The sequence below is a fragment of the Equus caballus genome, chromosome 5 (genome assembly GCF_041296265.1).
Source record: "Equus caballus isolate H_3958 breed thoroughbred chromosome 5, TB-T2T, whole genome shotgun sequence".
Classification (NCBI taxonomy): domain Eukaryota; kingdom Metazoa; phylum Chordata; class Mammalia; order Perissodactyla; family Equidae; genus Equus; species Equus caballus.
In genome coordinates, this window is record NC_091688.1 from 4,002,716 (window position 1) to 4,014,789 (window position 12,074).

General features: G+C 37.7%; 1 protein-coding gene across 7 annotated transcripts in view; it reads left to right on the top strand.

Moving 5' to 3' along the window:
• The window catches only part of POU2F1 (POU class 2 homeobox 1), a 168,616-nt gene that overhangs the window by 123,066 nt on the left and 33,476 nt on the right, over positions 1–12,074 (top strand). For all 7 annotated transcript variants that reach the window (XM_003364908.5, XM_023640482.2, XM_023640479.2 and 4 more), the window contains 3 exons: positions 1,686–1,812; positions 2,911–3,005; positions 8,302–8,475. In XM_003364908.5, coding sequence (XP_003364956.3) covers positions 1,686–1,812; positions 2,911–3,005; positions 8,302–8,475 — 396 coding nt within the window. The remainder of the gene's footprint in view (positions 1–1,685; positions 1,813–2,910; positions 3,006–8,301; positions 8,476–12,074) is intronic.

The following is a 12,074-nucleotide window of genomic DNA, read 5'->3' on the forward strand; positions in this document are numbered from 1 at the left end:
GAGTGACTCAGCTGGGGCGGGAGTGAGGACTGCGTTGGCAGGTTTTCTTTCTTATTAAATGCACTTTCTGATTGTTAGTGTGGCCCCCAGAGGCCTGAGGAGCTTAGATCAGTGAGGTAAGTGTCGCCTTCCTTACCACTGAACTGGAAATAATACATTTGCTTATTTGAGTTGATATAATAAACACATAACTGATTATTTGAATAACTGTTTATATTAAGTGACAATTCTTGAATAATTAGCTGCATGTTTCTGAAGCAGGGGATTACTGTATTCATTTTAATTAGCTGATTACGGCAGGCATGGGTTCTTTCATGTGCTCTGCAGTGCATGCTGCCACCCGCGTGTGAAAGTGATGGCAAGTCGTCTCTGTACCACAGAGGGACCACCTCTGTGCAGCACTGCAGGAGACTGTTGTTTGGTTTCAGTTCTCACGTTTTAGGGCAAAGTATCCAGAGATAATAAAAATTTATTTAAGAGGCATAGGTAATACTAGCAAGGAGGAAAGGTAAATGAAATACTTTATCTCAAAAAAAAAAGGAAAAAGGTATAAGAAGTCATATCAGTAAAATATATGGAGAGTTATTCTGAGTCTAGTGCTAGACAATTGTCTTTATCCCCCCAGAGAAGACTCAGAAATGGACTTAATTGCAGCTAGATTTTGTCTAAACATTTAAAAAGTACTAATTAACTATAAAAGAATTGGGGCGGGCCCAGTGGCGCAGCGGTTAAGTTTGCACGTTCTGCTTCGGTGGCCTGGGGTTTACCAGTTTGGATCCCGGGTGCGGACCTATGCACTGCTTGTCAAGCCATGCTGTGGCAGGCATCCCACATAAAATAGAGGAAGATGGGCATGGATGTTAGCTCAGGGCCAGTCTTCCTCGGCAAAAAGAGAAGGATTGGTGGCAGATGGTAGCTCAGGGCTGATCTTCTTCTTAAAAAAAAAAGTACAAAAGAATAGATGTCAGACTAATCTTTATGACTCTTATATACAGTCTTTATCCAGATAATGTTTTTGTTTTAGCCATTTTATCACCAAATAAATATTTTTAGTGCCTAAGCTGTGAGACTCTATGTTGACATTATTCTAATAAGATAATATACATGAAAGCACACAGAAAATTCTAAAACACTAGGCCAGTGAAGGTGCTGTTGGTATGTTATGGATCAGATCTTTATATGGATAGCTATTTTTAAAAATTTTTACACTGATTTCTCAGTTGAATTGACTGGTACCACATTTCATGAATTGTTATACATCTTTTAATTTACTGATGCAGATTCAGACATAGCACTCTTAACTTTTCTTAAGAGAAAAATTGATCGAATATTTAAAACCTCAGCATATTCTTTTCTCACTTAATTTTTAAAACCCATGTTGGTCTCTATGTTAAAAAGCACAGCTATAACCATTTTTTCTGAGAGAATTTTAAATAATGATTGAAAATTAGGCTTAGCATAAATCATAACACATTATATGCCCACAAAAATAGGAAGTCCCTGCAGTGGCTCCAGGCGTCTTCACACCTCTGTGGAACACCGGGAGCTCACCTGTGTGGGAGGATGGAAGAATGTGAAATGGTGACTCTCCTTTCGATGTGACAGAATTCATCATCTGGGAACCTTAGGATTAAGCAAGCTATTATTTCAGAACCTCCAATCCATGTTTGAATTCTAATTTTCAGGATCTGCAACAGCTGCAACAACTTCAGCAGCAGAATCTCAACCTGCAACAGTTTGTGTTGGTGCATCCGACCACCAACTTGCAACCAGCGCAGTTTATCATCTCACAGACGCCCCAGGGCCAGCAGGGTGAGCGCCTCCTTAGAATTCGTTAGCGGTACACCAAGGCTGGCTGTTTATGTGACATACACGTTGACTACTATCATTTTGCCCTGAAACTGTCCCTTGGAACAATGATTTTATTAAATTGTATGTAACTTTAAACTCAACATTCATGTTAAGAAAAATATTTTTTTGTCATGTGTCGTCCTTCACTGTCCTTCATCTGTGTCATCACTAAGGAGGAACGAAGAGTTTGGCCAAAACTCTAAACGAAATCCTTCAACGTGCTGAACGTAAATCAGATAAATTGATTCTAGTGTTTCGATAGTTTTTTATGAGAACTTATTCAAAGAATGTGGGCTAAGCACTGAAAGTATGTGCTTCTAACAATCATTTGTTTTCTTGTAAAGTGTGAGAAGGAGAAGATGTTATGTTAGAAATTGTGCACATTTTCTGAGTTATAAAAAGCATCTTCAGAGCCTTTTAAATTGGTAAATATTGCTGTGTGATTTCTGTATCAAACAGTAAGTTGCGATCATGTTTGTGAGGTTGATTATGGAGTCAGAGTAAGAGACTATCGGGGAGTCAAGGCTTCAACTCAAGGAACATCAGTGCCTCTCTGCCGATTCCTCATTATTTGTTTGTTAGTCTTTTTCCTTGTTGATCATTCATTCCGAAATCTTTTGTTGTGCAAATACCTGTTCCACTTAAAGGATGGCCTGTGCCCTTGATGCACTAGGCAGTTCTCTGGTCCAGCCCACATCGGCAGTTTCTAATGGATTCTGGGTTAAGAAGTTGAGCCTTTTTGGAGTTTCATGCAGCTTTCGTTTAGAGTACTGATTCATTTTCATCCACTCCTTACTAAAATAAAGCATTGGCCAATCAGAAAGGCCATTCAGGTTACACGAAAGACATATCAGTTTTAGTTTAATGTTCCATATCTCCTTGCCCAAGTTGTATTTTACAAGATTGAATTTTAGGCAAATAAGACATTACGAGTTTTAAGACCACTGAGATTATCAGGAGATCAGTTTTAAATTTTCACTTCACTTTCTTACTCTTTCTTTTGCCATATGTCCAAAGTAACCTTTAATGTTTCTGACGTACCGCGTTTGTATTTTATAGGCCTCCTGCAAGCGCAGAATCTTCTAACGCAACTACCTCAGCAAAGCCAAGCCAACCTCCTGCAGTCGCAGCCGAGCATCGCCCTCACCTCCCAGGTCAGGCTTCTGTGGGGTTGCTTCCTCTTAGGCTGTTGTTTTGAGGGACTTGGGGACTTTGTTTAATTAAAAACAAAACCCCCAGAATGCCCTAATAAAAATAATCCAAATAGTTTTCAAAAATTGACCAAAAAACAAAATTTGACCAAAAATTCAAAGCTGGGCTTAACAGCTTGGTAAAGCAATGGTACCAAATTGATGTAGTCTTTGAAAATTTTCAAGGTGTCCCTATTTTCTTGTATGTTTGTAAAGAATAACTGTGTTCCTGGCAAATAAGCAATGAGTTCTGGCTCTTTGGCGCCTCCCCCGTAGTTGGCAGTAGACATTGCCACTTGAGCTATGAACTCAGTACCTCCGGTAAGCCCAGCGCTGCCGCTTGCCCTTTCTCAGAAGCTGCAAAGAAGCTCTGCTCTCTGTGTCTTTTTTCCGCTCAACTCTCAGATGTTGCTTTAGCTGCTTTCTGCCAGAGTTTAACTGTATGAAAAGCACAGGTCTAGGCGCATAGAGGTTTAAGCTTTAGACCTACTTCTGCTTCTCGCTCAGCTGTGGCTCGGAGCGCATCGCTTCACCTCTTTGGACCTCTGTTTTCTCATCTGTAAGTTAGGTGATTGAACTGGCTGATCCTGAATCCCCGTCCTGAATCTCTGACTCTCTTTGTCAGTAGACATGGAAGTTATCACTGAATACTAACACATTGCTGGATTTGACAAAATTTAACATCTGTTTATCATTAAAAAAACCAAAAAACTTTTGCAAAACTGGTAAAAAGGCATATACCAAAAAACTCCAACATCTTAAAGACTGAATACTTCCCCCTGAGCTCAGGAGCAAGGCAGGGATGTCCACTGTTACCACTTTTATTCAGCATTATACTGAAGTTCCTGGGAGTGAAGAAGAAAGAAAGAACATAAAGATTAGAAAGGAAGAAGTCAAACTGTTTTAGTTGGTAGATGACATGATCGTATATGTAGAAAATCCTAAGGAATCTACAAAAAAGCTGCTCAAATTAAGTGAGTTTAGCAAGTATATAAGATACAAAGTCAACATACAAAAATCTATCTACTAACAATGATCATTTGGAAATCAAAATTAAGAAAAATATTTACAGTACTTAAGGATAAATTCAACAAAACATTTGTAAGACCTATACATTGAAAACTATGAAATATAGGTATTAAAGAAGACCTAAATAAATGGAGAAGATATAGTATGTTCATGAATCAGAAGATTAGGTTGTTAAAATGGGAATTCTCTCTGACTTAATCTGTAGATTCAACATAATCCCCAGGAATACCCAGCATTTGTCTGTAGAAACTTGCATGCTGGTTCTTACATTTATCTGGAATTGTACAGGGCATGGAATAGCCGAACAGTTTTGAAAAGTAAGGAAGTCGAAGGCCCACCTGATGCCAAGAATCGTTATAAAGCTACAGTAATGAAGACACTGGGACACTGGCATGCGGACAGAAGCGGAACGTGATAGAGGGTCCGACAGACCACAGACACGTGGCCGACTGGTGCTACACAGAGGTGCCAGAGGGTTGCCGTGGAAGGGAAAGCCTTTTCAAGAAGTGGTGCTGAAACAATGGGCTAGCCAAAGGCAAAAAAATGAACGTGGATCCCTCTTTCATACCATATACAAAGATTAATTTGAAATGGGTTGTAGACGTACACTTGTAGAAGAAAACTTAGGGAAAAATTTTTGTGTCCTTGGGTAAGGTAAAGATTTCTTAAATGGGACACAAAAGCACTAATCATAAAATAAAAAATTGATAAATTTAATTTCATAGAAGTTAAAAACTTCTGTTAAGAGAATGAAAAGAAAAGCCACAGACTGGAACAAAATATTCTTAAAACTTGTATATGATAAAAGACTTAGATCCAGAATGTATAAGGAACCCATACAACTCAATAATAAGGCAAGCTGATTTTTTTAAAAGCGGGGGATGTACAGAATATTTCAAGATGCTTCACCAAACAAGATATGTGAATGCCCAGTAAGCATATGAAAAAGATGCTCAAAATCATTAGTCATCAGGGAAATGCAAATGAAATATCACTGAAAGACTATGACAATACCAGGTATTAGTGAGAACATATAGCAATTGGAGCTCTCACACATTGCTAGTGGAGTTGCGAAGTAGTACAGACACTTTGAAAGACAGTTTGGCAGTTTCTTATAAAATTAAATGTACATGAACCTTAGGACCCAGAAATTCCACTCCTAGAAATGAAAGCGTATGTCCACACAAAGACCTCTGCATCATTGTTCATAGCAGTTTTATTCATAATCACCCCAAACTGGAAACAACCTAAATGTCCATCAGCTAGTGAATAGATAACGTAAACTTTGGCATATCCATATGATGGACTGCTACTCAGCAATAGAAAGAGGTGTACTTCTGATACAGTTAACAAACATATGAATTTTAAAAGCGTTATGCTAAGTGAAAGAAGCCACACATAAAAGACTGTAGACTATATGATTCAATTTGTATGGCATTTTAGAATAGACAAAACTACAGTGACAGAAATTGTATCGGTGGTTGCCGTCGACTCAGGGCTAGGGTTGGGGATTGGCTGCAAAGGGCACAAACAAACTTTTGCAGGTGATGGAAATGTTCTGTATCTTAATCGTGGTAGCAGTTGTATGACTACATACAGTTGTCGGAACACATCAGACCGTACACTTTTAAATGGTGCGTTTGATTGTGAATATGCAGAATATAAAAATAAGGTTAGAGTTGTGAAAAAAGCCTATACCAGCCATTCCTTCCTGGCATTCATGCTCTACACACAGTGGCAGGGCTATTGCAGCTTCCTCTTGACTCCTGCACGCTGAATTCAGCTCTACTGTTTCTAGATCTGGCCCAGTCCAACCTGAGGTTTCGGGAGTTGGGATAGTTTACCTGTAGCCACCCCACCTAAAGGTCCCCGGGCTGCTTTTAGTCCTCCGTTATTTGAGAACGGAGCTACTTCAAGCCTGAGATGAAGTAACAGTCTGATAGCTGAGACTCTCCTCTACCTGTCGGCCAGTTTCCCTGGGAAGTGTGCCACCTCATAGGATCCTAATGGTTGGCACTGTTTTTGTCTCTTCCAGAATGGTCAGGTTAAAAATCACTCAGTGTCAACGTGTCATAGAGATGAACCTTGCTGTCTTCATTGAAGCAGAATGATAGAGAAGAGCTTACCCCAATTGTAGGCCTGTGTGATGTCTGTCGTGTAGTTTTCTGGGCCAGTTAGTTCAGTTGGAGAGAGCATATTACTAATGAGGTCAACATTAGGGGTATATGACCCATTTAATTTATGAGAAAAAAGCTGACAGCCATAGATCACGTGTAATCCTAGTGTGTAATCTCTCACCTGGGCTGCCTGTCGCAGGAGGGGTCGGCTGAGCAGTCATGCACAGTCAGGGCAGCACCTCCTACTGGTGAACTCTCTTCAGGGCTTGTGAGTAAAGCTAAGTAGCCTTGTGTTGTGTCATAAGGAAATTTAATATTTTCTTTTTAAAAAGAGAAAGATTATACCTTCGTGTCCCCAAGTAAACTTTAGATGGATTTAAATAATTAAATATTTTAAAATACATAGAAGCAGCTAGCAGAATATTAAAAGGAATTTCACCAAGTTAGAAATAAGTGAAAGCTTTCTCAGATTTGAGGAAACAGGAGACATTAGAAAGGAGGGAAAAAAGTTTACCCAAATGATAGTTTAAAACTTATGTACACTGAAAACTAAAAGGAAAAAAGCAGATTGAGAAAATTATTTGCATTAATACAATAGACAGAGGCTTAATTTATAACTTTTGATGAGCTCGTTAAGGATGAGGATGAGAATAAGAATATCAATATAGAAATGGATTATGGATGTAAGTCGGTTCACGTCATAGAAAATACAAATAATTGACACATGAGAAAATTTTTACTTTGAATAATAAGAGAAATATGAATTAACGCAACAGTGAAGTGCCATTTACTCCCTGAATTAGCAAAACGTTTTAAAAAAACGAACACAAATCGTGTGGAGAGCACGGCATAGTGAGAACCAACATTATGATATGTATCGGAAGCCGTGGCGTTGGCGATGGCATTTATCCAGTTGCAGAAAAGCTTTGTGAGTTTATCTCAAAGAACTGATTCCAAAGGGGGAGAAAAGAACTGCGTGGCCAAAGGCTTTCATTGTGGTGTTACCCAGGTTAGTGAAAACATAAATGAAAAAGTACCTAGCAATGAAGAAATTGTTAAATAAATTGTGCTAACATTGCCTCAGTTAGCCTTTGAAAATGATAATTGTGAAGACTGAAACACCACAGAAAAAAAGTTGAAACATAATGTTAAATGAGAAAAGCAGAAGGTAAAATTATGTATACCTTGGTTAGAGTTAAGATTAAAAGTGTAAATCTGAGGGAGGGAGGAAACTTCTAGAGCTGATGGAAGAGTTTAGGGCGTTGTATATGGTGTATATGTATATGGTGACGCTATGTATTCCTGGATGTATCCTTCACACTCATCAAGATGTATATATTAAATACGTCTAGCTATCTTGTATGTCAATCATACCTCAATTAAAAAAAAGGTTACTGCTTCAGTTTGTGCCTTATGTTCCCTTCCAGTGTCTTAATCACATTATAAAAATTACTCTGATCTGTGGGATGCACGCCTTTTGTTGGAGGTTTGAAAACTCCTTATAGTTTGTGAGAGAAACATGTACAGATTAAATAAATTTAGTGCAACAAATTAAAAACAGGGTAAAAAAGAAAAAAATGTAGATCTGTGGAAGAAAACTTGAACAAATACAGAAAAATGAAGCTATTACATTAAGTTCTTTAAACTTATAATTTAAAATAGTTTTAATAGTCTTATAATATTATTTTCATAATATTGTGTCACAAGTTGGAGATATGATAGTGATAAACAAGACATATATAGTCTGGCTGTTTTGAAATTTATAGTTTAAGTGGTATATTTATGAAATAGATTTTTTAAAATCAAGTCTAATTTATTAAAAGGCATAAGATGTATATATTCAGACCACTTGAAAACCCAAATATAACGAGTTTCGTTTTTGTGTACTCATGTTTTCCATAGACTTACATGTTTAGCCTTAGCTATAGAGTATACATAATTTCACACTCTGCTTGTCTCACTGAACATCATGTCGCGCCTTCTGCAATGTTACATGGTCTTCATGGTTCTCCCTGAATATAACTATTTCCTTAAGTTGTTTACTTGCAGCACATTCCAGTTGTAAACATATTTCTTTGTATGTTTGTTCTTATCCTTCTGTCCTTCTCTAACAGCCAGCAACCCCAACACGCACAATAGCAGCAACCCCAATTCAGACACTTCCACAGAGCCAGTCGACACCAAAGCGAATCGATACCCCTAGCTTGGAGGAGCCCAGTGACCTTGAGGAGCTTGAGCAGTTTGCCAAGACCTTCAAACAAAGACGAATCAAACTTGGATTTACTCAGGTAGGATGAACCTCCCCTTGACTTAGTCTTCCCTCCTTGGCTGGGCTCAGATACTGGCCGGATGTGTCCACAGGGGTTTCTGAGGGACTGCATGTTCCTCGGCTTTGTTGTTTTTTAGTTTTAGATTGTAACTTTTTCTTGGTCATATCCTGCATTTATAAGTATAGACTATTATTGTATATATTCAGTTACAAATTTATGATTTATTGTTAGGTTAAAACCTTTAAGGTTTTTTTCAGAAGACAGGCTTCTGAAATTATAATTATACCAATAAATGGTGAGAATTTAAAAGATGAGATTGGAGGGTGATGTAACTATCCCGAGGGTTTGTTATTTGAAGAGCATCTGATTCTAGGCCTTAGTGCTATATATTTAAGATTGAGAGAGAAAAGAAGATTGTAGGGTCTTTTATAGCAGCTGAAAGGGGAAAAGTTTGAAAGACTTGTTTAAGTTAAGTTTTTCTTGAGGGGAGGGTGTCAGTGGACACACACACATACACACGAATAAGAATCTGTTGAAGATGAAAATCCAAATTAATCTAAATCCAAATTAATTTTTTTTAAATATCATCCAGCAGAGGGCTTTTAAAGTGGAATAAGTTTGATGGTTTAAATGGCACCTGAGTATAGCGTTTTTGTTCCATGTCCTGCCACTGACTTACTCTTTGATTAACATGTCACAAATAATACTTTTAAAGCAGGAAAAGAATTAAACTGAATGAAATTTATGTAAAATGAAATAAGACCATTAGTTGAAAAAAAAATGACTGAAGTGTAGATTACATTGGGTGTTTTTATGGAATCAGGAGAAACCTGATGTTTTCTTTCCAGATGTAAGCCACTGCTTAAATACTCTCCAGATTATTCTGTTTTGAGGACAGTAATGCACTACCTGCTCTGGTAGATCAGAAACAGGCAGGACAGCCCCGTGTGTGTTCTGTGTTTTTTTAAGAACAGACTTTCATTCCTTACGTTTCTTTGATAATTTATTCTTGCTCTAAGAAAGTAGTTATATATTAGCAACATAAAATGATTTTTAAGTAGATGTAATTTTAGAGAAAATGCAGTTATATTTATGAAAAGTTTCGGTTGTGAAGAAGCAAATTGCAATTCAGAATGATTTTAGTGCTTTTGAAGCATCTAAATGATTTGGCTTGTGTTTAAAAAGAAAGCTAAAGATACAACTAAATTGATAGGGGTGAGTTAAGCTTAAGCAAGTACCAGGTCAGCATATTGAGCAGTGCTTCAGCTTTTAGGTGATTAGCACAGCATACTCTTAGGTTCCCTAGGAGATTGTTGCCTCAGTGATATCCCAAGGATGTTAAGGCTTTTAAAAATCTTCAACTTTTCCCCAAATAGTGGTTTGCCTTCCTGTGGCATTCGACCCAACATATTGCTGGTGTTTGTTTCTCCTTCTCTCTTTGATGTGTAAACCAGCTTCCCTCTGGTCTGGTGTTCCGCTTCTTGGTTTTGTCCTATTATTTGGCACGACTTTTCCTTATTTTTCGAAATGACTTTGACATAGCAGTAGCAACATTGCAGAAAATTCCACTGCGTAGATTAAAGCACATGTAACCGATGCAGGATGAGAAAATGGCCCTTTGTTTTGCAGCCGTCGACCTGGATTGTAGTTATTGGAAGGTTGCTCTGTTTCCAGTTTACTTCTGTGCCCGCACGTACACAAAGGGAAGTTAGGCATTCAAGTTATTAGTTGAAACAAGCAAAAAGATCGCTGTTCTCTGAATAAATGTACATGTTATTAGATGTTTTAAACAGTAGTTATTTTCTAATTACCAGATTGGTTATCGAAGGCTTCCTACAGATGTCATTACGTAATTAAAAGGCACACCATAGTATAACACTTTCCTCACGTGCGGTGCGCTCATTATTTCCTAATCCCAATTTTCGTTCCTTTTTTCCTTTTGCTCTTTTAGAAAATATCAAAGGGATATAATGTCCTTCAGATTATGTCTGAGGCAACTGCTTAAAACATTCACTGTTGTGAGGCAGAACCCAAGGATCTAGTAAGGTAGAGAAGTGCTAAACCAAGCACATATCAAATTAATGAAAATTAGTATATTAACTGAGGGAACTGTTGCTTTTTATTCATTTAAATAATTTAAATATGAAAAGTAAAATTATGTTGGAAGTCTCCATTAAGTATATTTGTTGTTTATTGCCATAGTTTTAGCTTTATTTCCAGCCACCAACTTAAGACATTGTTTCTTATGATGCGATTTGTGAATAGATATTTTATTTTTTGTTTACTTCTCAATATTGTTACTTTTCACAGAAGGATATTACAGAAGTTTGTGAAAAATTCTTAGTGAATGTTGCAGAGACAATGTCAGAAAACGTTTATTGCCGTACCAACTGCTACAACAGGTCTTGGACTCAGAGAATTGCAAAGTTCAGTTGGCCCCAGTTTTCTAGAAAGCTGTAATCTAAACAAATAAAGTGAGCAAGACCTGAATACATGTGACAAATAGCATGTTTAGTGCATGACATATAGTGGCACTTAGTGAATATTAGTTGACTGAATGAAGATTTAGTAAATGTATAGAGATACTGATATAGATAAGCCTGTGTCTAGAGAAATATTTTTATATATAGAATGGGTAGCACTTATGCATTGCTCACACTGTCCTGGTTCTTTGAGTTTTACTTCAGTTGGAAGGAAATCAGTAAGCAGTCCACTCTGTTCTGGTTGAAGATAGTATATTCAGAGCTGTCAGTAAAACTTTGTGTGATGATGGGAATGTTCTGGATTGTGCTGCCCAATACAAGACCACTGCCCACGTGGCGACTGAGCGCTTGAAAGGTGCCTAGTGGTGCTCAGGAACTGTTTGATTTATTAAATTTCAACGACTTGGAACTTAGTGACATGTGGCGGGTGGCTGTCCTAGGGGAAGGCCTAGGCCATGGATCCGTTGAAGTTCAGGTATTCTCTAGGCACCATTTTATCTTATAGTTTCAACATTTCTCCTCTGTTAAACTTTTTATTAGAAGTTGCTCACCAGTAAGAAAATGGAGTTTAAAAAAATATGCTTTCCTTCCTTTGACTACCTGCCATCTGATGTAGGTGCTAATAAACAATGTCATATCCAAAAGATGTAGTGTAGCGGGGAAAATCAAAGGACTGGGATAATCCCGATTCAAAGTAAGTGTTGCCAGCATACTTGGGAGTTGACTATCTCATAATAGAATTAGCTCTATAGTACTTTGGACAAGAAAGTTGCCTTTCTACCCTGTCACTAAGCTAATTGAAATGAGAGGATGAATCATTAGAACTCCATGAGCTTCTATTACCCGTACATAAAATAACTATGAAGATATGGCTTTTTCCAGCTTTAACAAGAGAGGTTCGGCTAGAAGAAAAGCGCTGTGTACATTTCAAAGGTTCTAGGCTTATAGAGAAGGACATCTTTTGTAATATATTCAGGGATCATTGTTCTGTTTCTCTAAGGTTACCAAGTTCCCAGTGCCCATGAAGGTTTGACTAAATGGGTCAGGCCTCTCTACTGTGAATTTCTATCTCTGTAATGGTTACAAAAGTAGACTTTTAGAATACCTGGTTTTTGTAACCAACTTTGAAATCCA